Raw genomic sequence first — 23,597 nt, 5'->3', positions numbered from 1 at the left:
ATGTTGATTTTGAAGAACGCTCACTGCAAGAATCCACCACAAGCGATCGTCCATGCTACCACCTGCATTGAGGATAGCTGCGAAAAAACCTCCAGGGTCCTCTCCAATCCCGCCCTGGAGGAAAATTCCTTTCCCGACCCCAAATATGGCGACCAGCTAAACCCGTGAGCAATCCGGACCAACACCACCAGCTAGCCACCTCAACGACACGAAATATCTCTGTCTATAATACTCAGCTCCCCATCTCCATCCAACATCCCTCAAGACCATGAGGCAGACTTTCTGCCAGATAATTCCAAGATCAATTGCCAAACTTAAAACTATCCCTCCATCAATAACATCCCTCTCACTATTACGGCTTATCAAGCCTATCTTAAAGCCAGGATAAGCCTCTTTTTGCCCCATATCTCGCTCCGAATAGCGTTCCACCGAACTGCACTCCCTAATGGCTTCAGAATCACCTTCGTGCTAATTTCAAGTCCTACCTTCCATAATATCCAGTTTTATCACATTCGTGTGCGCCTTTGCCTCACATTAAGTCTACGGAAACCTTATAATAATCTCCTCTCTCCTTCTCCCAATCGTTAATCCCTCCTGATAATTATATAGAGCAAGCAATTCCCCTTCCGGAGCCCTTCCTTTGCTGGGCCCCCAGGCTACAAGCCAATTCTCTTTGATCTCTCTTTCTAGCATATTTTCCATTCCTCGATCTTCCTACTCCCCGTATCTGAACTGTTTCCACGCTTTGATCATCTCTTTAAACATGGGACAATTCCAGAAACTGCTACACAATTATCTCTCCAGCGTGCCGCGCTCTCACCAGCCGCCAGTATCTATAACGCCATTATACAGCCTCCTTCTCCTTGCTCGGAAATAGCCTTCTTGGTCGCCTGAGCACTCCTAAAAACCTGCCCATTTGGCTTTTTTAACACCATATCACAATTCGGCCGGCTCAATAGTCATCGTCCCTGCTATTCACCAAATACCTCCAAAGGTCCCTAGGGACCTTTGGAGGTATTTGGTGAATAGCAGGGACGATGACTATTGAGCCGGCCGAATTGTGATATGGTGTTAAAAAAGCCAAATGGGCAGGTTTTTAGGAGTGCTCAGGCGACCAAGAAGGCTATTTCCGAGCAAGGAGAAGGAGGCTGTATAATGGCGTTATAGATACTGGCGGCTGGTGAGAGCGCGGCACGCTGGAGAGATAATTGTGTAGCAGTTTCTGGAATTGTCCCATGTTTAAAGAGATGATCAAAGCGTGGAAACAGTTCAGATACGGGGAGTAGGAAGATCGAGGAATGGAAAATATGCTAGAAAGAGAGATCAAAGAGAATTGGCTTGTAGCCTGGGGGCCCAGCAAAGGAAGGGCTCCGGAAGGGGAATTGCTTGCTCTATATAATTATCAGGAGGGATTAACGATTGGGAGAAGGAGAGAGGAGATTATTATAAGGTTTCCGTAGACTTAATGTGAGGCAAAGGCGCACACGAATGTGATAAAACTGGATATTATGGAAGGTAGGACTTGAAATTAGCACGAAGGTGATTCTGAAGCCATTAGGGAGTGAGTCGGTGGAACCATTCGAGGAGAGTATGGGCAAAAAGAGCTTATCCTGGCTTTAGAAGCTTGAAAGCCCGATAATAGTGAAGGGATGTTATGATGAGGATAGTTAATTGGCAATTGACTGGATTATCTGGCAGAAAAGCCTGTCTCATGGTCTGAGGATGTTGGATGGAGATGAGGAACTGGATTATAACCAGAGAATATCTCGTGTGGGTGCTAGCTGTGAGTGCTTGTCCGGATCATGCTCAGGGTTAGCTGGATCGCCATATTTGGGGTCGGGAAAGGAATTTTCCTCCAGGGCGGGATTGGAGAGGACCCTGGAGGTTTTTTCGCAGCTATCCTCAATGCAGGTGGTAGCATGGACGATCGCTTGTGGTGGATTCTTGCAGTGAGCGTTCTTCAAAATCAACATGGCCTCTACCTCAGATGCGGTAATATCCACCTCCATATCCACATTCCCGTTTATCATCCCTCCATCATCCCTAAACTCCTCACTAGTCTTATTAAAGACCGAGGCAAAGTACTTATTTAGATATTGGGCCATGCCTAGGTTATCCTTAACCTCCGTTCCATCCTCAGTGTATAGCGGCCCCACTTCTTCTTTCTTTCATCAGGGTCAATGAAAATTTCTGAGATTTGCTGTCAGTGTATACCATTATCAGTTCAGTCTTCCCCTTTGGTCTCATGGCTGCCCTGTGTGGTATGGTGGTGGTAGCATTCCTGTGGAGGGCAGGTGTCCATGTATTCCCTTTTCTGGACACCTGGATGTTAAGAGGTCAATCCAGGTCGCTGGCGGTGGTCAGCATTCACGTAATCTGATCCACCTTTGACACACTAGACCTCCTGATCAAATCAGACAAGTCAGTCCTGTCTCCAATGTAGAAAACAGAGTTTATTGGTGTGGTTCTGGACTCAACAGATGCCAGGGCTTTACGGCTTTAGACAAGAGTTTGAACAATGCAAAGCCTCATTCTGGATTTAAAGGCTTATCCTCTCACCGTGGTGAGAAGCTGTTTAAGGCTGATGGGGCACATGGCAGTGTGCACTTATGTGGTCCAGTACACCAGATTGCGCCTCGGATTCCTTCAGGACTGGGTGGCAGAGGTATATTCTCCAAGAAAGAACCACATAAACATGTTAGTGCACATATCAGGTCACATCTTAACCTCCCTAGATTGTTGGACACATCTGCCCAGTGTGTGCAAAGGAGTTGCTTTTGCCCCACCTCAGCACTCTTATTTTAGTGATGGATGCCTCAGATGTGGGGTTGGGGGCTCTTCTGGAACGCCTGCACAGGGTCTCTGGTCACCTCAAGATCTCAGTCTATACATAAACATTAGGGAGCTGTGGCTCATCTGTTTAGATTGCATGACGTTCCTTTCTCACATCAGGCAAATGGGTGTATTGGTGCTGATTGACAATATGATTGCTGTGTTTTATGTAAACGAAAAGGGAGAAGCTTGGTCCTCTCTTCTCTGTTGGGAAGCAATCCTGTCTGGGGCCTCATGGCCCAGGGACTCAAAATACATTGGCAGATCACCTGTGCAGGTTGTTTTTCAATCAGTATAAGTGGTGCTGTCACTCAGACGTAGGAATGTCCATTTTCCAGCTCTGGGCAGCTGCCCAAGTGGAGTTATTTGCAACAAGGGATAACACAACAGCCTAGGTTCACTGAAATGCATTTTTACTGCTGTAGTCAGAAGGGCTGCTATATGTTTCTCTCTCTCTTTCCCCTCCCTCCCCCCACCTTTCTGCCCAGAGTTCTGTGCGAGTACAAGGCCAGTCTTATACTGATTGCCCCATCAACACTGGTTTTCACAGTTCTTGGACCTCTTCATCAGCCCCCAATGTTACTCCTGCTCCACACTGACCTAGCTTCATAGAATCCATGGTAGTATTTGTTGAAATGCTTCCAGTTCCACATGCAGGGCCAGAAAGACCGGCAGAACCCCAGGAGGAGAAAGAAAGGGATAGGAAGGACAGAGAAGCACTCATATCTCTTCCCTAGCTTACCTGCGCAGTAACAGGTCAGGATATAAGACCTAGTTGAAGAGATTTAGTAGAGGAGTGGCCAGTCTATGGTCTGTTTCAATGGCTATTAATTGCCAATTATATCAGAGGCTTTCCTTTCACTTCGGTGGACTTTGGATCAGTCTTCTAAGCATGGGCTGCTGACTTTGGGCTATGGTTTGATGATCAGTGTCCTAGCATGTAAGCTGCCATCAGCAGCAGGCACCTTTGGCAGTACAGTTACTATTTGGAGTAACAATAAAGTACAGTGCAGTGTGGTGTTACCTGGGCCTCTGAGCCACCTTGAACTGCAGGCAACATGCCTCCTTCACTTTCCAGCATGTCTCAGATTCATAAGTGTAGGATTTTGGCCTCATGGGCTGGAACTGGTTCAGTTTGGTGTAGCTTGTAATACTGATAAACTCATGAGCACTGCTAAAACTTCCAGAAGAAATTATTACAAAGTGGGGATTTAGTTTGTTATAATTCAGATTAATATTAGCTAAAAACAATTAAACATTTAACAAAGATATTTTCTTTCTTATAGCAGTTATGCTTTTCATCATTTAAATTTGTAGAGAGAGCTGTTTGCACATAATGGGTGTGTGTCCATCCATCCCCTCGACTGGAATTTGTTACAAAATAGAATCTCCTTATACTGTGTCATACCAGAAATAAAGAAGTGAACTCTTTGAATTCTTGCTTTACTTCAGTCCAAAAGGATTGATTTCTCCATTTTGTAACAGGGTATCTTAATTTGTTACCTACCAGCAAAATTGTCTTCTTGGTGTTCAGCCTTTCACTCTGCCATTTTCCCTAGTACATAGGCAGAGCTCTGTGATTTCTACAACCGTTACCAAAATGGATCTATACAGAGGATTTAAGGAGAGTATGTTCTTATACTAAGTAGCTGGCTTCTCCAAAAGCCTGAGCACATTCTATGCTCATGCCATTTTACTGTAGCTATCTTTCAAATAGATATTACTCCTGCTAAATAGGTATTACCCAATTTAAAGGAATGGAGCTCACTAGAAGTATTTACCGTACAATTCTAGTGTGGTGTATGTCTGTGCTGGAATAATATGCCCCACCATTTAAAGGAAAATGAGATTGTTTGTAAAAACCTAGCAATTCATGTATCTCCTTAAAATAACTTAAAAAAGGTTTTATTAACAAATGGAAAACTCTGTGATTTAACAAATCTTTAATTCTTCAGGAAGCCTATTTTACAATATTGTAATCCTTACTACACCCTTGGTGATAGAAATCCTTAAATATGGTACTGTTTAGCTTTTTAGATTTATCATTTACTAAAGTGCTAATCACTAAAATAAAAGGAGAAACATTTTAAAATGATTGGCCATTTTTTGTAATAAAGAGTCCGAGAAACATTCTTTCTGTGATTAGTGGTGTTAATTTGCTTGTCTGTGGAATTTCAGAACCATTCTACTTACTGTTTGATGAACAGATTCATGCTTCTTTTCCTGTCTATCTTCATCTTGCATAATTTTGTTGGTAAATGCTGTCTGTATATGTAAGGTTGGATTTTCAAAAACTGTGTTGCCATTGAAGTCCATGGGAATTTTAACATTGACTTTAATGGGGATAGAGTTAGGGTATGGCTACACTTGCGGCAGCGCTTTGAAGTGTGAGTGTAGTCGGAGCGCCAGCGCTGGGAGAGAGAGCTCTCCCAGCGTTGCACGTGAACCATATCCTCTACGGGTATAGCTTGCAGCGCTGGAAGCCGCGCTCCCAGCGCTATGGCATTGATTACACTGAGTCTTTACGGCGCTGTATCTTGCAGCGCTCAGGGGAGTGTTTTTTCACATCCCTGAGCGCGAAAGTTGCAGCGCTGTAAAGTGCCAGTGTAGCCATACCCTCAGACTAGAAATGGGATTTTCAAGATACTAATCTTTGTTTCTTTTCACTGTGGGCATGTTTGGGAATTGTGCTATTGATCCGAGTATGAGCAAGACTGGGATAGGTTAGTACTCAGATTTGAAAATTTTTTAGCATCTTTCTAGCAAAAACCTTACATGAACATGATTCTTTATGGTTTTGATTAAAACTGTTTTTCAAATCCCAGGTAACAAGACCTGTAGTCATAGAACAGGCAAACATTTCAAAAATAACATAAATCCTATTTTCAAAAGTGATTTAGGAATCCAAATCACTTTTGAAAATGGGATTCAGGCTCTTAAGTTACTTGAGGCACTTTTAAAAATTTTACCGTTTGATTTGTTTCATTTTATAGTGGAAATACTAATTTGTAACTTTTTCCCCCCCAAGGTATCCAGAGAATGGTATAATAGAAATGCGTGCCAATAATCTTCGACCACGAGCAAGAACCATTTTGAAATGGAGTGAACTCAATGTGGGTGATATGGTGATGGTTAACTACAATGTAGAGACTCCAGAAGAGAGAGGATTCTGGTTTGATGCAGAAATTACCTCTTTGAGGGAAATCTCAAGGACTAACAAAGAAGTTCATGCCAAAATTCTTCTGGGGTAAGATTTTATTGACAAATTTTGAAAGCATGCAGTATGCAGGAAAAGAAATCAGAGCTTTCAGTTTTGGCCATTTCAGTAGATCAAAAATTTAACATTCCATTTTACTTCTGTCTGGATCCTGGAATTACTTGATTTTTTTTTTTTTTTTTTTTAGCAGATGAAGACTTTTTAGGATCAATGCATTTGGAATGTGGGTGTATTCTCTTCTACCCCTTCTCATCTCTCCCCCCCCCCCTTTTTTTTTAAAAAACTATTGATTGTTTGAATTGCCAGGGCTAATCTTATTGCGTGACCTGTTACCTGTGATCCCATTGGATCAGACTAATAACATGTTTTCCTCCAATACTATCAAGGCTGAACCATCCATTTTCATTAGAGAGATATTTTTTTTTCTTTGGTTCAGACCCTTTGGGCATCTCCAGATCCTAATGGGTGACAGTTAGCTTTGGTAATCTGGACAGACTTCTCAGTCTGCTAGTAGAATGTTCAGGGCCAGATGGTTCGTAGGTGAATAGTGGAATGGGAGAAAACAAATTCTTTGAGGGTTCTATATGGACAAATTCAGCTATTTCACTGAGGGTATGGCTACACTTGGAAATGTGCAGCGCTGGGAATTACAGCTGTGTTCGTACAGCTGTCTAGGAACAGCGCTGCAGTGTGGCCACACTGAGAGCTACCAGCGCTGCAGTGTGGCCACATTTGCAGCGCTGTTGGGATGGTCATTTGGGCGCTACCACAGAGCACTTCATGCCATTTTGGCGGCTGTGGTTGTGGGAGAGGGACGGAAGGTGCGGTCATTCCGCTTCCTGTCCCAACGCCTCTCGTGGTGCATCCGCGTCCACATTCAGCAGTTTGGTGCCATTGTGAGTCCTGCGCGCAAATATTCTGTTAGAAATTGGAGAAGCCTTGAGCGGCTGAGGACTTGTGTGATGAATGGTCAGCCAGCGCATCAACTTGGACAGTGACGCCTAATTATCCTTCAGCTCCAAGGAGTGCAGTGAGGTAGTTCCGACGTGATTGATTTAGTATTCCGCTGATGCGCTGGTGGACACTAATTGCTGTGGCATAACGGACGTGCTCAGCACGTGGAAATCGGCAGCCTCTGGGGCTCGGGAAACAAGGACTGATGATGGGATCCACATCGTCCTGCAAGTCTGGGATGATGACAGTGGCGGCAGAACTTTCGGATGAGATAAAAGCCAACTTTCCTGACTGGTGTGCTGAGCTCGCCCAACCTGCAGTGCAAGCGACACATATGAGAGCTGCCTGTCAGTGGCAGAACGGATGGCTGATTTGCCGGTCTGGAAGATGGCAAACTCCAGCAGCTACCGATCGGTCCGCGACCATTTGGAGATGAGAAAGTCTACGTTGGAATAGTGTTGATGCAATTTGCGGGCCATTGAATCCGCATTCCTGCTAAGAAGAACCTGACTCTGAGGGAACGTTGCAGACCTTCTGGATGGCTTGCACAACTGGGTTGCCCTAACTGTGGAAAGGCGCTAGATGGTGTATCTTCCGTTCTGTCACCACCCGCCTGAGCATCCGAAGTACCGTTAATCGGAAGAGTATTTCTCTATTGGTTCTTCAGTGCTTGTGGATCACCGTGGGCGTTTCACTGACATTACCACAGGCTGGCCTGGAAAAGGTGCTGATGCACGCCATCTTTCGGAAGTGGCTGTTCAGGGGAAGCTGTAGGCCGACTTTTTTCCCAGACCGGAAGATCACTAGGTAGGGAGTCGAAATGCCCATTTGATCCTGGACACCCGCTTACCCGTAATGCCTGGCACAACATGAAAACCATTATACAGAAGCTTACGAGACAAGACCGTTCAACTCTAGGCTGAGCCGGGCAAAAGGACGTGTAATTGCTTTGGCTTGTTTAAAGGGCCTGGAGGAGTCTTTATGGGAAGCTAAACTTGGGGAAAGCAGCATGCCCGCGCGTTATATCGCCTTGCTGTTACCCGTCATAATGTTTGTGAAGGAAGGGTGAAACTTTCAGTGGACAAATGACCTCGAGTCAACGCTGGAGGCTGGAATTTGCATCCGCCAGAGAGCAGGGCTACTAGAGAGCGCCCAACACAGGGCTTCAAGGATTAGGATGCCGTAAGGGAGGAAATTTGAGCTGAAAGCCAACAGTAATGTTTGGTGCCTGCACAGGACTGAAGTGCAGTGGTTTACAAATTGATTGGCAGTGTCCGTTTTTCCCTGGGTAACAGTATGTTTCACATCTGCAATAAATAAAAAACTGTTTTTAAAGCAAGAAACCTTTATTAAAAATCAGCTACATAAAAGGGCAGGGGTAGAGTGCTGACACTGTACATCAGATGTTTGAATATGTCCTGCCGTGGAGTGCTGTGCAATGCCTGCTGCACGTTAGATTAATATGCTGCATGGTGATTGGGGGTTGTTGAGTGCATAGGGTAAGGGTCGTAGGTCTCAGCGCTCGTAGGGAATTACAGTTTTGGGGCAGCCTGGTCGTGGGTAAGGGCAAGCAGGATGCTGGAGAAGGGGGTTGTTGAAGCAACAGTGGCACAAAGGAATAGCTTTTGGATGGGCGCGGTTAAGCACGCAGTGATCTGCCTTGCTATGGCCACCAGTACTGCATACAGTCGTGGCGTGTCCAGGAGGCTTTATCTTGCTTTGTGCTTTTCTTCTTACCAATCCTTTTTCTCCTGCTTTCTGTTCCCTCCATTGCTGGCATTTTCTCTCTCCAGGTTCCTACAGCCTCTTACGCTCTCCTCGGCATACTGATTCATAACTGCTTTCACCAATCCTCTTTGCTTTTCCTTCTTCTCCTCAAAGTTTTGTAGATAGTCTCACATCAGTCCTGATAGGGCCGGAGGATTCAGAGGACACTTAAAAAAACAGAAATAGAACATTGATTACAGAGCTTGCATTGTTTGTAATCCCAGTGAAGGACGGTGTTGTAGAAATTTGTAGCATCATTTACACATAGCAAACATAGCACGAAGACATGTGAGTAATGAAATGAGTGATTTAAGAATCCAGTCTGCCGCGACTCACCCTGCGATGGGGAGCTGCTTGAGTCAGGCTCACTGGGGTTTCTTGCATTGGGGAAAGCAGAGAGCAACTGGGGGGGAAAGTGCCTGAACACCACCCCCACAATTGCCACAGCAGTTACTCCTGAATCAGTGTTTCTGCCACGACTCCCCTGGGAAGGGAGGCTGCTTGAGTCAGGGCCACTGGGGTTTCTATGCATTGGGGAAAGCAGAGAGTACGCTGGGGGAAAGTGCACTGAATAGTATCCCTACATTTTCCACAGATTTTATCCTGCCAGATAGTTCGTGCTCCGGGTCACTTGGGAAGAGCGGAGGGTCTTCTCGCACGTGTGGATTCCGCCCTGGCCAATGCAGCCTGCCTGTGTCAGCAATGGTCCCCCACCCCTCACGGCACAGTGCGCGGACGCGTTAGCCTGACTGGGACAAGGACCACGGTGGCTCTCCCTATAAACTTGCGCAAGCACATCCCACGCTCTGCTGAAACTTTTTCAAGAGATTACAGAGGCCGATTACCGGCACGTGATAGACCAAATCAGATGGGCTATTCACACTAGGCATGCATGCATCAGCCCTAACCCCTCATCCTCTCCCAAAAATTTCCCTCCTTAAAATAAAAGCTGCCTTACCGGAACACGCTCCTCTGCTTCTTCTTCACCAGCAAGTTCCAAGCTGCTGAGACTGGCTAGCTTCCTCCTGGCTTGAGAAGAGCTCCGGCTGCATGCCTCCTCTGGACTCCGGGGTGTCTCCCACCTCCCCAGTACCTCCACTCTCGGTTCCTCTACACCCTCCCCCTCCTCTCCCGGCTCTGAAACTGTCCATCGTGGTCCTCGGATGACAGTGGGGTCACACCCAAGTATCGCATCCAGCTCGTTGTAAAAACAGCAGATCGGTGGGGGCAGCACCTGAGCGGGTGTGTTCCCTCACTTTGCTTTGCAGTAGGCACTCCGCAGCTCTCTTTACTTTAAACCCTGCACTGCAAACGCGTCCCGTTCATGGCCCCTTTGCAGCATAGGACTTTGATAATCTGCCTATAGGTATCATTAATTCCTACAGCTGGAGCGCAGCTGTGACTGCACGGCTTCCTCACCCCAAACACTGATGAGGTCCTGCAGCTCGCCATTGCCCATTGCTGGGCTCCTTTGCGGGCCTGAAGACTCCCCTGGCATGGTTACTGATTGATTGATTGCACTCCACACCTGGCTGAGCAAACAGGAAGGGGATTTTTAAAATTCCCGGGGCATTTAAAGGGCGGGTCACCTGAGCCCAGGGCAGTGGAGTGTGAAACAATGAGCAGAGTGGCTGAAAAGGTATGCTGGGATACCTCCTAATACCCTGGAGGCCAATAACAGCGCTTTTGGTGTCCACACCTGATGAGCAGAGCTGCATCACCAGCTCTGGAATCGCTTTACCCCAAGCAGACCAGGTGTACAGCCAGCGCTGCAGCCAGGGAGTTGCAGGGCTGGCTGGGCTTTCCAAGTATGTACACAATGAGTTGCAACACTGTAACCCCATCACCAGCGCTGTAACTCTCCAGTGTAGCCAAGCCCTGACTCTCTTATACAAGATGCTCAAGGACAGCCCTTCAGAGGCTGAATTTACTTCAACAAAAGTCTGTAGTACAGAATTTTGAGGTAAGCAATTAGATTGCCTTCTTCCCCCTTTGTCATTTTCTTTTAGTGCTATAATTAAGGATATCTGAGTTGTATGTTGACTTCATCGTGAATTTTGGGCAGACAAGCATCCTTTCCTTCACCCTAGAGTGTTTTTGCTAACAAGTCTGCATCGGCGTTTAGCAGTGAAGGCTGTAATGCCTTTGGAATACATTTAGAACATTTTTCTCAACACAGGACTCTTCATATGAATCAAAGTTACAAGTTTTAAACTTGATACAGAAATTTCTCTGAAGGATTATTGAAACATAGTATGCCTTTTTAATGTAAATATCCTTGATCTTCAATTTGAAGTATTATCTATGTGTTTCAAAATGTTCCTCTTTTGGATATGCTAACCAAGACAATCAAATATCTTTCTTTTCTCCATTTTATTAGGAGGTAGATTAGAAATGTATAAACCCTAATAGAAGGTTATTACCTTCAGTATCTTCTGCTGAACTAACTTAATGGGCTGAAATCTACGATTTGTGGACATGGCCAAATCTAGTTTGATGCTAACTATATTCTCTGTATAGTTCTCAATTATAGTTCTTCAAGTGATTGTCCACTTAGATTCTGCTTTTGGGGCACATGGAGTGTATGTGTGTGAGAGATCAGATTACTTTTCAGTGTTCATTAGGGCCACACCAGTGCCCTGGATGGCTTTATGCCTTCCACCAAGGACATAAATGGTAGAGTAGTCCCAGCAGTGCCATAGGTCCTTTTTACTACCTATTGCTGCAATTTGCAACCCTTGGCAGTATCCACTTCTCCTGCACACTGTGCCTTTCACCTTAGATTTTAGGTTTAGTTTATTAGTGAATTAGTTTTGGTTCATAAACTAAATTTCCTTTTGCCTATTGGCATATATATTTTTTTTAAAAAAGTTGTTTAGGTTCGTTAAGTATCCTTTAGCTTAGACACCCTTCTGTATAAGGGTGCTAGGATGATAATAGAGGCTGAGTTACCAATCTGCAAGACCTGTTACTTGTGTGACTCCACTATGTGTATAAATGATGTGCACCGTTAGTGTTTCATTTGCTTTGTGAAAGAACACATTATGTATTACTCATTTCCCAGAAGGTGAGAGAGGTGAGACTGAAACTCTTCTTGCCAGTGAAGTTGTTGATGCAGGCCTGGTCAGATCACATCCCTCTGGCATGTTTTGCTGTGCTGTGTAGACAAGCTCTTAATTTGGCAGTCATCTTTGAAGCAAGGCTGAGCTTTCTGAGTCAGGGCTTCTTTCTCCTCACATTTTTTCCAGCAGTAAGATGACAGAGCAGAGAGCAAGTACAAGGTCAGAAATACACTAATTGTTCTTCCATATTTTCAGCCTTGAATTCAGCAGTTCTGTTAGTTTTGCCATCCACGGGAGTAGGATGAGGCGAAAGTTTTATGAGGAAAGGCAAATCCTCGTACAGCAATCCAGAGGATTTCTTGTATCCGCTCCTAGCTGTCGTGCAGTTCAGGTCTGTGGTGAGTTGGTTGAGCATAGCATGGAAACTGGATGTTCTTTTTTTTTTGTTTGTTTGTTTTTGAACAGTCACTATAGGATTTTTAGACAATGCCACAGCAACACATGATCAATAGAGTAAAATAACTAGTTCTGAGTCTTTTATAAACCAGCTAATATTCCCTCTTTAGCAGAGTGAACAATCACTTGTTTAATGACTTCTTCAGGTGGCATTTACAGCAGAAGTTGTTCTTCTACAGCATGCCTTATTCAGTAGCCTCCTTCCAGCTTGGTGGTTGTGATAATTTCCAGGGGCTAAATATCTTTACAATCTTCCCCCACATGATCTCCGTATCCATTTATTCCATAGACCCAGACCCACTCTTCAGGAATTCCATTAGACTATTAAAATGGCCATATCTCTTTAAGAAAACAAGTGAGTATACTCTTTCAGACACTTCTCCAAATAAGGATTGCTTCTGTACTTAATACAATACAGAATTTCATTGAGTGACAGCCCTTGTATAATAAATATGAGATGTGTTTGTGGGCTTTTTGTGTATTTGCTTTTGATTTGTGAAATTTCATTCTGTTCCAATATTTCAAGTGTTTTGTTTCCACCTACAAACACCTGTTTTGGGATTTATGTTGCATCATTGCCAATTCGTGTTTGTAACAGTACTCATAAAGTTAATTTAACTCCTCTCTTACTCGTTTTTCTGTTTTGAATATTTTGAGGGAAGCCCAACTTCTTCTCACTTACATATTAAGGTTCTTTAGGAAATCTTTACTTAGTTATCTTGAAAACTAAGTGTGATGATGTACTTTTCAAGAACTATTTTACATTAGACAGGTAATTGAATTAATGGCATTTTCTTTACTCATTCATTTCTTTAATTTTTAATAGACAGAACATTCCTGACAACAAGTGCTTGGATTTGCTCTAAAAGTGCATGGTAATTGTCAATCAAAAAACAACTGATAGTGCTAATAACAATACCACTATAACTATAGTTAATCCAGAATTATTCCAAAGTATTTCATAGATTCTTTATATAAGATGACTTAATGCATCTTTGTGGTATTTTTGGCTAGAGTTTTAAAATTTAAGATGCTCAGGACTGTGAGCAGCACTGTGCACTCCTTATTGTGTATATAAATTGAATAATTACACATGCAAAAAGGTTAGGTGGGTACCTAATTAGTCATTTGCATGTACATTTATCCTATTTGTGTGCACAGTAGAAATAACAGTATGGGCCAGGGGAGGTGTACTTTTCTGCGTTAATTTTTTTTGCACTGACATCAGACCTCTACTTTTTGAATGTTTGATACCAATATTACACAGTATTATGGGGGAAAAGGAAATTAAAATATCAGTTGATAGTACAGGCTGTATTTTAGGGCTGTCAAGTGATTAAAAAAATTAATCGTCTGATTAATTGCGCTGTTAAACAACAATAGAATGCTATTTATTTTAAATATTTGTGGATGTTTACTACATTTTCAAATATATTAATTTCAATTACAACACAATACAAAGCGTACAGTGCTCACTTTATATTTTTGATTACAAATATTTGCACTATAAAAAACAAAAAGATTGTATTTTTCAATTCATCTCATACAAGTAGTGCAATCTCTTTATCGCAAAAGTTGAACTTACAAATATAGAATTATGTATAAAAATCTGCATTCAAAAATAAAACAATATAAAACTTTAGAGCCTACAAGTCCACTCCCTACTTCTTGGTCAGCCAATCACTCAGACAAACAAGGTTGGTTACAATTTTCAGGAGATAATGCTACCTGTTTGTTTTTTACAGTGTTACCTGAAAGTGAGAACAGGTATTCGCATGCCACTGTTATAGCTGACTTTGCAAGATATTTACATGCTAGATTCGCTAAAGATTCATACGTCCTTTCATGCTTCAACCACCATTCCAGAGGACAAGCTTCCATGCTGAATCAAGTTCTGCTTGATAATGATCCAAAGTTGCGTGGATAGATGTTCATTTTCATCATCTGAGTCAGATGCCACCAGCAGAAGGTTGATTTTCTATTTTGGTGGTTTCCGCATCAGTCTGTTGCTCTTTTAAGACTTCTCAAAGTATGCTCCACAGCTTGTCCCTCTCGGATTTTTGGACGGCACTTCAGATTTTTAAACCTTGGGTCGAGTGCTATAGCCATTTTTAGAAATCTCACATCTGTACCTTCTTTGCGTTTTGTCAAATCTGCTGTGAAAGTGTTCTTAAAACGAACATGTGCTGAGTCATCACCTGAGACTGCTATAGCATGAAATATATGCAGAATGCAGGTAAAACAGAGCCGGAGACCTACAATGTCCTTTGGAATGGTGGCCAAAGCATGGAAAGGCCGACTACAAAAGTGCCATGCAAACACCTGTTCTCTCTTTCAGGTGACATAAATAAAAAGCAGACAGCAGTATCTCCTGTCAATGTAAACAAACTTGTTTGTGTTAGCAATTGGCAGAATAAGAAAGTAGGATTGAGTGGACTTGTAGGCTCTAAAGTTTAACACTGTTTTTTGTTTTTGAGTGCAGTTATGTAACCAAAAAAAATCTGCATTTGTAAGTTACATTTTCACAATAAAGAGATTGCATTTCAGTATTTGTCTGAGATGAACTGAGAAAATACTATTTCTTTTGTTTATCATTTTTACAGTGCATATATTTGTAATAAAAAATAATATAAAGTGAGCACTTTCTATTCTCTGTAATTGAAATCAATATTGAAAATGTAGAAAAACATCCAAAAATATTTATGAAATTTCAATTGGTACTCTATTGTTATAAATGCGATTAATCACCATTAATTTTTTGAGTTAATTGTGGAAGTTAACTGCGATTAATTGACAGCCCTACTATATTTTGATAGTATGGAAATAAACAAGAATTTAGGGTTCAAATAGGGCTGTCATTTTGAGGAAACCACCCCCTAGCATCTTTAATATCTCCTTGTGGTCCCTCCTGAGACTGTGTAAGGGTGCTGCTATCCTGACCCCTTTCAGTTCCTTCTTTCCACCCACAGTCTGAGTCAGAATACCCTGTGGCATTTTCCTCTGCCTTTTTTCACAGTCACCTAGTCAGCATCTATTGCTTGTTAAATAGTTTGCAGTTACTACCCTGTACTTCAGGTTTTCCTTTAAAATTTATTTTTTATTCTGTTTTTATTAATTCTGAGTTGGTGGTGCTGAGCGCCAAGGGCATGCAGCACTTTCCAAGCTTCAAATACTGCCTTTTCCAAGTAGTAACACACTCCTCCCCATGCCCCCCTCGGTGTGGGGGACACTAAAGAGAGATGTGCATCTGCCCATCCTTCAGAAAGCATATGCAGATTTCCAGGGATCTGCACCTCAAACAGCACCTTCTGGAGCTAACAACGAGGCCTGCCTCGGCAGCGGGCCTAGCTCCCAATCGTCTTGTTAGCACTCATTCAACTGCTGCCCCCTGCCATAGCTTCCCTCAGGCCTCTGCACTCTGATTCCTTTCCAAGGAGGAGAGGCCAAGCCTCCTCTGATGTTCCTCTCAAGGGGATCCATAAGACTAACTGGGGCCATTCTAGCTCTAAGAGAGGTTCATCATCATCCTTGAAAAGGGGCTCGCTACAACATTGTGCCTGACCACATACCCAGGGTAGAGCTGAGCCATCCACCTGTGTCTCCCCGGTGCTCAGGTGTGAAGAACCAGGCACCATGCTGCTGACTGCGGAACAGTCCGTGCAGCTCCCTTCAAGTCCAGTACTGACAGACATTGTTTCAGTGGCATTAATCTCTCTACATACCACCCCACAGGCATACATGGTGGCAAGGGACTTGCTGTGCCTGTCTGACCTCAATTAGCACTTAGTACAAGAGTCCCTTGGTGCCACCTGTTGCCCCTGGCCAATTGACCTCTTTGGTGCTGGGGCAGTCACTGGCCTTAGTACGGGCTAAGAGACAATTCAAGGGCTACACCTCAACACAGTCCACTGTGCAGCCCTGTTTCTCAATACTGGAACATCTTTCCACTCTGGCATGCATGACCACAACTTTGGTGCCATTGCTTTGATACGGGGGAATTGTCACACTGGGGGCTGACCCCAGTTTATTCCTCAGCATTGCATGTGAAGCTTGTTTTTGATAGTGGAGTTGGATGTGAGACCGTTTACTTCTCATGGACGGGGCACAGATCACTGTGCATCGTCAGTACTGATTTATCTCCGTCCCACTGGGTGCTAGACAAATCAGATCATCCAGTAGCTCCACCCGGTTGTGCACTTCCTAGGCTGACTCAATATTCCGAAGCCCCTTCAGGATGAGGGCTGTCCAGCTCTTCGCCATCCCCAGCTGGGTGCATTAGGTCTAGTAAATCATCCAGACTACCTCTGGATGGGGACCATCGGTACTGGGATTAGTACCGGTCATATTGAAGAACAGGTCAGCATGGCCTGACACCTTTTGTCTCCCTATGCCTGGGACTCCCCAGGGATTACACAGTCTGCCAGGTTGTGGTCTCCACCTCATTCAAGAGGTTGATGGACCCTATCACAACAGAACCTCATATCCTTCCAGCAGAGGTTACCCTTCTTGATCAACTGCTCCAACAGGACAAGTCATTCCTGGAAGAACAAGGCTTGTCTCAGGAAGGTACATCATCTTCTGTTAATTTGACCTCATTTTCCCTGATGACTCGGTGGCCCCAGGCTCCTCCAAACCAATACTAGAGGATTTTAAATTTTAACAGGATGTGTTTAGGAGAGTGGCCCCTGCTCTTGGTCATGAGCTGAGCTACTGGACAAGAATACCTGTAAGGTACTGGATAGCCTTCAGGGGGCAATCCCAGGAAGGGTAGCCATTTTAATTAGTGAGGTCCTTTTGGAGCCAGCATAGGTCCTATTGAACACACCAGCTTTGTTCTCTTGCACAGACAAGCACTCCCATGTCTCTGCACGTGGATTAGTGTTTTTATTCTCACTTGGGTCTGAATTCCTTGGTGGTGGTGATTGCCAATGAGAGATTGAGGCAAGGGAGATACCAGTCTTCCCCCAAAGAGACCCCAAATGACTGGACATGTTGGGCAGAAAAATGTATTCCACTTCGTGTCTCCAGATTTTATAGCTAATCTGCAAGTGCTCTTAGCTGCATATGACTTTAACTGGGAAGTGCTGCCAAAATTATCAGAGAAACTTCCTGAAGATGCAGCGGAAGACTTCAAGGCTTAATGGTAGAGGGACATTTGGCCACAAAAAGTGTTGTTGGTCTACATTAGCTATGGTCTGTGCTGTAATAATGCAAAAAGTCGTGGCTATGTAATTCTGGTGTGGCACCCAACATACAACACAGTATAGAGGACCTACTTTTCATGGTGTTCTTTTGGTCTTGGGCAAAAATGATGAGAAGTTAGATTCATTTAAGGACTCCCAGGTGACTGTCTAATCCTTAGGTTTCAAGAGATGACCGCATATACTGCCACACAGCCAGTACTCCCAATAATACTTTAGGTAACCTCTCTATCTGCCCAGGCATTTTGATTTCTTTTTGGAAAAAATCGTAGACCTCAGAGAAGAAGGTTCTCTAGCTGTGGCTCCAATCGGCAGGCCCAGCCATTTCTGGGGAAATCCCCCTTTTTCGAGTGCTTGCTCATGTCGATTCCATTCTAGGTGTGTGCCCACGTGTAGGGTCATCAGAGACTTTTGCCTTAGTGGTATCCATAGGGTTGGTTGTGGTGCCTTCTGGAGTGCCACATGCATGCTGTGGTATATCAGGCACCGCCAGCCCTATGCCCGCTTAGTTCCTTCTTACCATCCGTGGTGGTTAGTCAGAGCACCTCTCTCCCTTGCCTTCAAGTGGTTAGCGGTTTTCTCGCCTTGTTAAGAGCCATTCAGCCTTAGGGCTTTGTACATAGTTTTAATTGTTCTTGATAGTTATTGTGGTAGTTAGTCCCTAGTGGGACTTTTCCCCGGGAGGGGCATGCCCCAGTCTGCCGGGTTCACGGACTGTAATAGGCCTATGCCCGTTAGCAATCCCCAAGTGCTTGGACGAATCATATGTCAAAGAGAAGTGTCTGTAAAAACTTTCGGCTGCAAACTCAGAAAGAGTGGGATATCTGATTCCTAGCCCTGCTAATGGAGTTGGCCGTTCAGCTGGCATATGAGCCGTCCCACCAAGAATCAGCAAGCACCTTCGCATCGGTGCATAGTGCACGACTGGTACTGGGCTCTGCCTGGCGCACATCAACATCTCTGGTGCCTAAGAAGAAGGTATGGAAGCACAGCTCCCTGGCACCAGGAAGAAAGGCCCAAGGGTTTTCGGGCAAGGGACCTAGTTCAGCCCGTTCGGCCACTCCGGAGCCATGAGTGCGCGCCTCTCCTGTTGGGGTCTGAGCACTCTAAAGGTCCGTCACCGACTCAAGAGAGTGTATGGGATTCAAGCCTCTGTGAGCACCGTCACCTTTCTAGGCCTCCTTGGCGCAGAGGCCTGCATCAGTGCCGTTGAGGCAGCAGGATCCAGCCACTGTGACTCCTGGGGGAGATAGACGATGATCCTCTGATAGAAGACACCACAGTGATGCAAATCCCTGGATCCACACCCCCAATCCTTTGGGGCTCACCCCTGGTCACTGGCACCACAATCACCGCCACTCAGGCGCGATTCACCTAGAGATCAATGTCCACTTTCCATATTACCAGCACTGCTGACCCTCCTATCGATTGGCTTCCTATCGAAAATCCCCATTGCCAGCCACATAAGAACAATCCCCATCCAGGTTCCGGACTCCCAGGCGCCGCTACCTGGTACAGACACTGCTCATCTCGCTCCAGTCTCCGACGACAACTGTTAGCAGGCAAACCCAGTCATCAGCGCTCCTCCGTGGTCAACGGAAGGGGACTTCTCCAGCACAGAGGGCCAGTTTAGCCACTCGCCCAGGTCCCGCCAGTGCAACTGGAGCCCTGATGTCACATCAACTGCGACTGTTCAGCAGTGGTATAAAAGCCAGTGGCCAACCTAGTGGTCTTATTGGGATTCCTGGGGAATGCCAGTCATGGCAATGCCCCCTTCCCAGAAATCATAGGCCGCTGCTTCAGAGCAATAGCAGAGTGACATCAGCTAGCTAGAAAAGTTCACGTTAACACCACTCCAACACGTAGTTTATTGAAGTGGTTCTCAACTCCACATGGGTCAAGACCTTCCTTCTGGAAGTGTGGTTTCAGGTCATGGCAGACTTGAGCCACCCACTTATCACAGCCCACACGTGTTTGTGACTGATGGGCCACGTGGCCACGTGCATGTACATGGTAAGCCATGCCCGGCTTCATCTGAGTCCTCTGCAAACGTGACTAGCCTTGGTTGACATTCCCAGCAGGCACCCCCTAGACCAAGTGCTCCTGGTGCCGAGGCATATCCTACTGTCTTTGGACTGGTGGCGGGATTCTGAATTGGTGCTGATAGGAGTTCCCTTCATGACCCCATCTCCATCGCTCACCCTGGTCTTGGGTGCATCAGATCTGAGCTGGGGAGCCCACCTGGGCAAGCTCAACACCCAGGGCCGCTGGCTACAACACAACCTAGCCCTTCGTATCAATGTCAGGGAGCTCAAAGTGGTTTGCCTGGCTTGCCAGGCTTTCTTGCCCTGCCTGAAATGCAAGATGGTGTAGATCCTGATGGACAATACTGCTGGGACTTCTGTGTGTGGCACGCCATTTGCCTGGTAGCCGTCCATCTGTCCAGAACCAAGAACATCCTTGCAGATCACTTCACTAGGACCTTCTCATCTTGCCACGAATGGTTGCTCCATCTGGAAGTGATCAGCCTAATCTTTCACAGATGGAGGACTCTCCAGGTGGACCTGCTCGCGTCTCCGCAAAACAGATAGTGCCATATGTTCTGCTCTCTGCAGGGCAGGGACAAGAGCTCCTTGTCGGACGCCTTCCTTATTCCGTGGTCGGGAGCGCTGATGTACACCTTCCTGCCAGTGCTGTTAATCCACAAGGTCTCACTAAAGGTGAAACAAGACACAGCATCCTCGTAGTCCCAGCATGGCCTCGTTGGTACTGGTTCGATACGCTGCTGAGTCTGTTGGCAGCCACTCCCCTGCAACTGCCTCTTCAGCTGGATCTGCTGTCCCAGAACCACGTCAATCTGCTGCACCCGAACCTGGCAGCGCTGCACTTGATGGCCTGGCTGCTGCATGGCTAAGTGGGGATCATAGAATATATGGCTTGGAAGGGACCTCAGGAGGTCATCTAGTCCAACCCCCTGCTCAAAGCAGGACCAACATCCTCTGGATGAACAATGGTGTTGTGCTGATGTTCAGCAGGTCCTGCTGGGCAGCAGGAAACCCTCCACTAGAGCTACCTATGTGGCAACGTGGAAGCAGTTCGCGTCTTGGGCCTCGGATCATCACGTCCATGCGGAAGAGGCCCTACTGCAAGACGTCCTGGACTATTTGCTGCATGTTAAGCTCTAGGGATTGTCACTGTCTTAGGTCAAGGTGCATCTGGTGGCCATTTTGATGTTCCACCCTCTGTTTCAAGGCTGGTCAGTCTTTGCCCACCCCATGACAGTGCAGTTTGTGAAAGGCCTGGAGTGCCTTTACCTGCATGCCCGTGATCTGGTTCCTCCTTGGGACCTGAATCTTGTGCTGTCATGGGTCCCCCTTTGAGTCCCTGGCTTCCTGCTCCCTCCTGCTTCTCTCCTTCATCTCTTGCTATTACTTCGTCTCACAGCATGTCCGGGATCAGGGCGCTCACATTAGAACCATCTTATCTTTTATCTTCGATAAAGACAAAGTCCAACTGAGTCTGCAGCCAGCCTTTCCACCCAAGGTCATCGCCCAGTTCCATACTGGTCAAGACATAATACTTGCTGGTACTTTGTCCAAAGCCTCACACAACAGATAAGGAATGCAGGTTGCATGACCTAGACCAGTGGTCTCCAAAGTGGGGTGCGCAAGATGATCCACTGTGGGGCATGGCAGGAGGAGCACCGCCGGGAGGGGGGAGGGTAGCCAGAAGAGGGAGGGAGGGAGTGAGCGGGGAAGCTGCCCTTCAGCAGGCAGGGCCACCAGGAACGCAGGTGCTTTAGAGGCTGCAAGGCCCTGGGCTAAGGGGGCCCTGGATCCCTGGCCTGCAGCTCTAAAGCCCCTTTCGGAATGTGGCCCTGAGTCCTCCGGCCCGTGGAGGAGCAGGCGCAGCCGTGCAGCCAGCAGTGGGAAAGAAACATCACTTTCCCCTTCAAAGCCAGCTGGAGAGAAGCGGTGCTTTGACGGGGAAAACGCCGCTTCGCTCTGGCTGCGTGGCTGCCCCTACTCCTGAGTCCTCTGGCCTGTGCTCTCAGGGCCACATTCCAAAAGCGGCTTTAGTGCTGCAGGCCGGGGCCCTGTTAGCCCAGGGTCCTGCAGCCACTAAAGCCCCTGCGTTCCAGGTGGCCCTGCCTCCCTGGGAGTTAGGGGAGGAGGGGCAGCTCCTAGAATCGTGGCCACGGGAGCAACCTGCACACCCCCTGCACCAAACTGGAGCTGTCCCAGGTAAGTGCTCTGTACCTTCTGCCTGCTCCAGTCCTGAGACTCCTCCTGCACCCCCAGCCTGAGTGCCCTCCCACATCCTAATTCCTTCACAGATCCCACACCCCACCCTGAGCATCCTTCCATACCCTAACCCTAATCCAGACCTTCGAATTGCTGAATCAGAAAGTATTAAACCAAGATTTTCAGAAATAATGAAGCATATTCAATCACATTTCTCTCACTAAAAATATTAATATTTTTTGTGAGAGCAAAAATTTTTTGTACTGTTAATTTAAAAAATATTTTTCATATTTCTCATCCTTTAATTTCTCTTTTTTGTGTTTTATAATGTACATAATATATTAGTATAATAGTACATGTATATTTATGTATAAATTATATACATGTATTGGGGGTGTGTGCTCAAATTTTTTTTACTGATAGGGGTGCGCAATCAAAAAAGTTTGGAGACCACTGCCCTAGACGTCAGACGGGCCTGGCCTTCTGAATAGATAGAACAAAGCCATTCCTTAAGTCTACACAGTTGTTTGTTGTAGTTGCAGACAGGATGAAGGGTGGCCTGGTGTCTGCACAGAGGATAGCATCGTGGATCACAGCTTACATCCACTACTGTTATGAGCTGGTGAAGGTGCCACTGCCTGCGATCATGATGGCTCACTTGTTGTTGTTCGTTAATTGGGTGAGGTGGCACTTACAGTTATATTTACTTTGTCAAGGAGAATTTCTGAATTGGAGAGTGCTATCAACTGAAAATGAATTCCATGCCTACTGCAAGGATAAGATAGTCTTATGAATTTACCTAGACTTATTCTCACTATTTCATAGGTGTAGGGAATGCTGCTGCTTTTTGGCCCCTATAAGAATTACATAAAAAGAATGTAAATAAGCTTGGTAGTTAAATTACTCATTTTGAAAAGACAATAGGGTTCAGTAGGTTCTCATTGGTTTTATTGGTTTTAACCCTACAAACACTAGCTCAGTGGTTTGAGCATTGGCCTGCTAAACCCAGGGTTGTGAGTTCGATCCTTGAGGGGACAATTTGGGGATTTAGTTAGGGATTGGTCCTGCTTTGAGCAGGGAGTTGGACTAGATGACCTTCTGAGGTCTCTTCCAACCCTGATATCCTAGTCCTTTTGAAGTCAGTGGGTCACTCAAGTGCTCAGAGTTAAGCACGTGCATAATTGTACAGAGCAATGATGGGTTTATTTTCACCTTTAAATATACACAGTATTTGATGGGTTAGATATTACTAAATTTTATAACTTGTTTTTTTTTTTTACTTCCACCTAAGGAAAACAGTAGAGAAAAAAATCCTAATTGCTGTTAATTCAAAAGCACAGGGGGAAAAGGTACAGGAGACTCATACCGCTGCTGTCTGGGAGTGAGAGAGTTGCTTGGACAGACTAGCGTGACCAGGGACAGTTGCTAGTGATCCTGGTGCCTGCCCCAGTGGGCAGGCTGGGGGCAGTACAGCCATGCCAGAGGAGCTGCCCAGTCTCGGTGCTGGCTCCTGCGAGCAGCAGCTTTTGCCGCTAAGGTTCTTGATAGAGGCCTGCAGCTCCAGAGATATCCACTTTATATCCACAGATATATATTTTGTATCTGCTCAGGCTCTATATATAAATTGTAGTTTGAACTATAGGTAGGTACTTTGTTAGAAATTGTATCCTATTTCCTTTATATATTTTCAAGAACACCAGAAACCAGCGATCAAATAAGTGTTGACAGATAAGTGATTTGACATGAGTTCTTTAGTTTGTGACTAACTGCATTGCTGATTATCAGATTAATTTACGTGTTACAATGTTGAGATGAGCAATACAAGACTCTTCAGAACCCTTAGAAGAAAATAACTGTCAGTTTC

At 45.4% G+C, this 23,597-nt stretch overlaps 1 protein-coding gene across 3 annotated transcripts in view; it reads left to right on the top strand.

Moving 5' to 3' along the window:
- Nucleotides 1-23,597, top strand: part of UHRF2 (ubiquitin like with PHD and ring finger domains 2) — a 190,294-nt gene that overhangs the window by 79,227 nt on the left and 87,470 nt on the right. For all 3 annotated transcript variants that reach the window (XM_032786058.2, XM_032786059.2, XM_032786061.2), the window contains exon 4: nt 5,861-6,079. In XM_032786058.2, coding sequence (XP_032641949.1) covers nt 5,861-6,079 — 219 coding nt within the window. The remainder of the gene's footprint in view (nt 1-5,860; nt 6,080-23,597) is intronic.

Source organism: Chelonoidis abingdonii, chromosome 6 (genome assembly GCF_003597395.2).
Source record: "Chelonoidis abingdonii isolate Lonesome George chromosome 6, CheloAbing_2.0, whole genome shotgun sequence".
In the NCBI taxonomy this organism is placed as follows: Eukaryota; Metazoa; Chordata; order Testudines; family Testudinidae; genus Chelonoidis; species Chelonoidis abingdonii.
The sequence above is the reverse complement of the archived record's forward strand: the minus strand, read 5'-3'. Positions and strand labels throughout refer to the sequence as shown.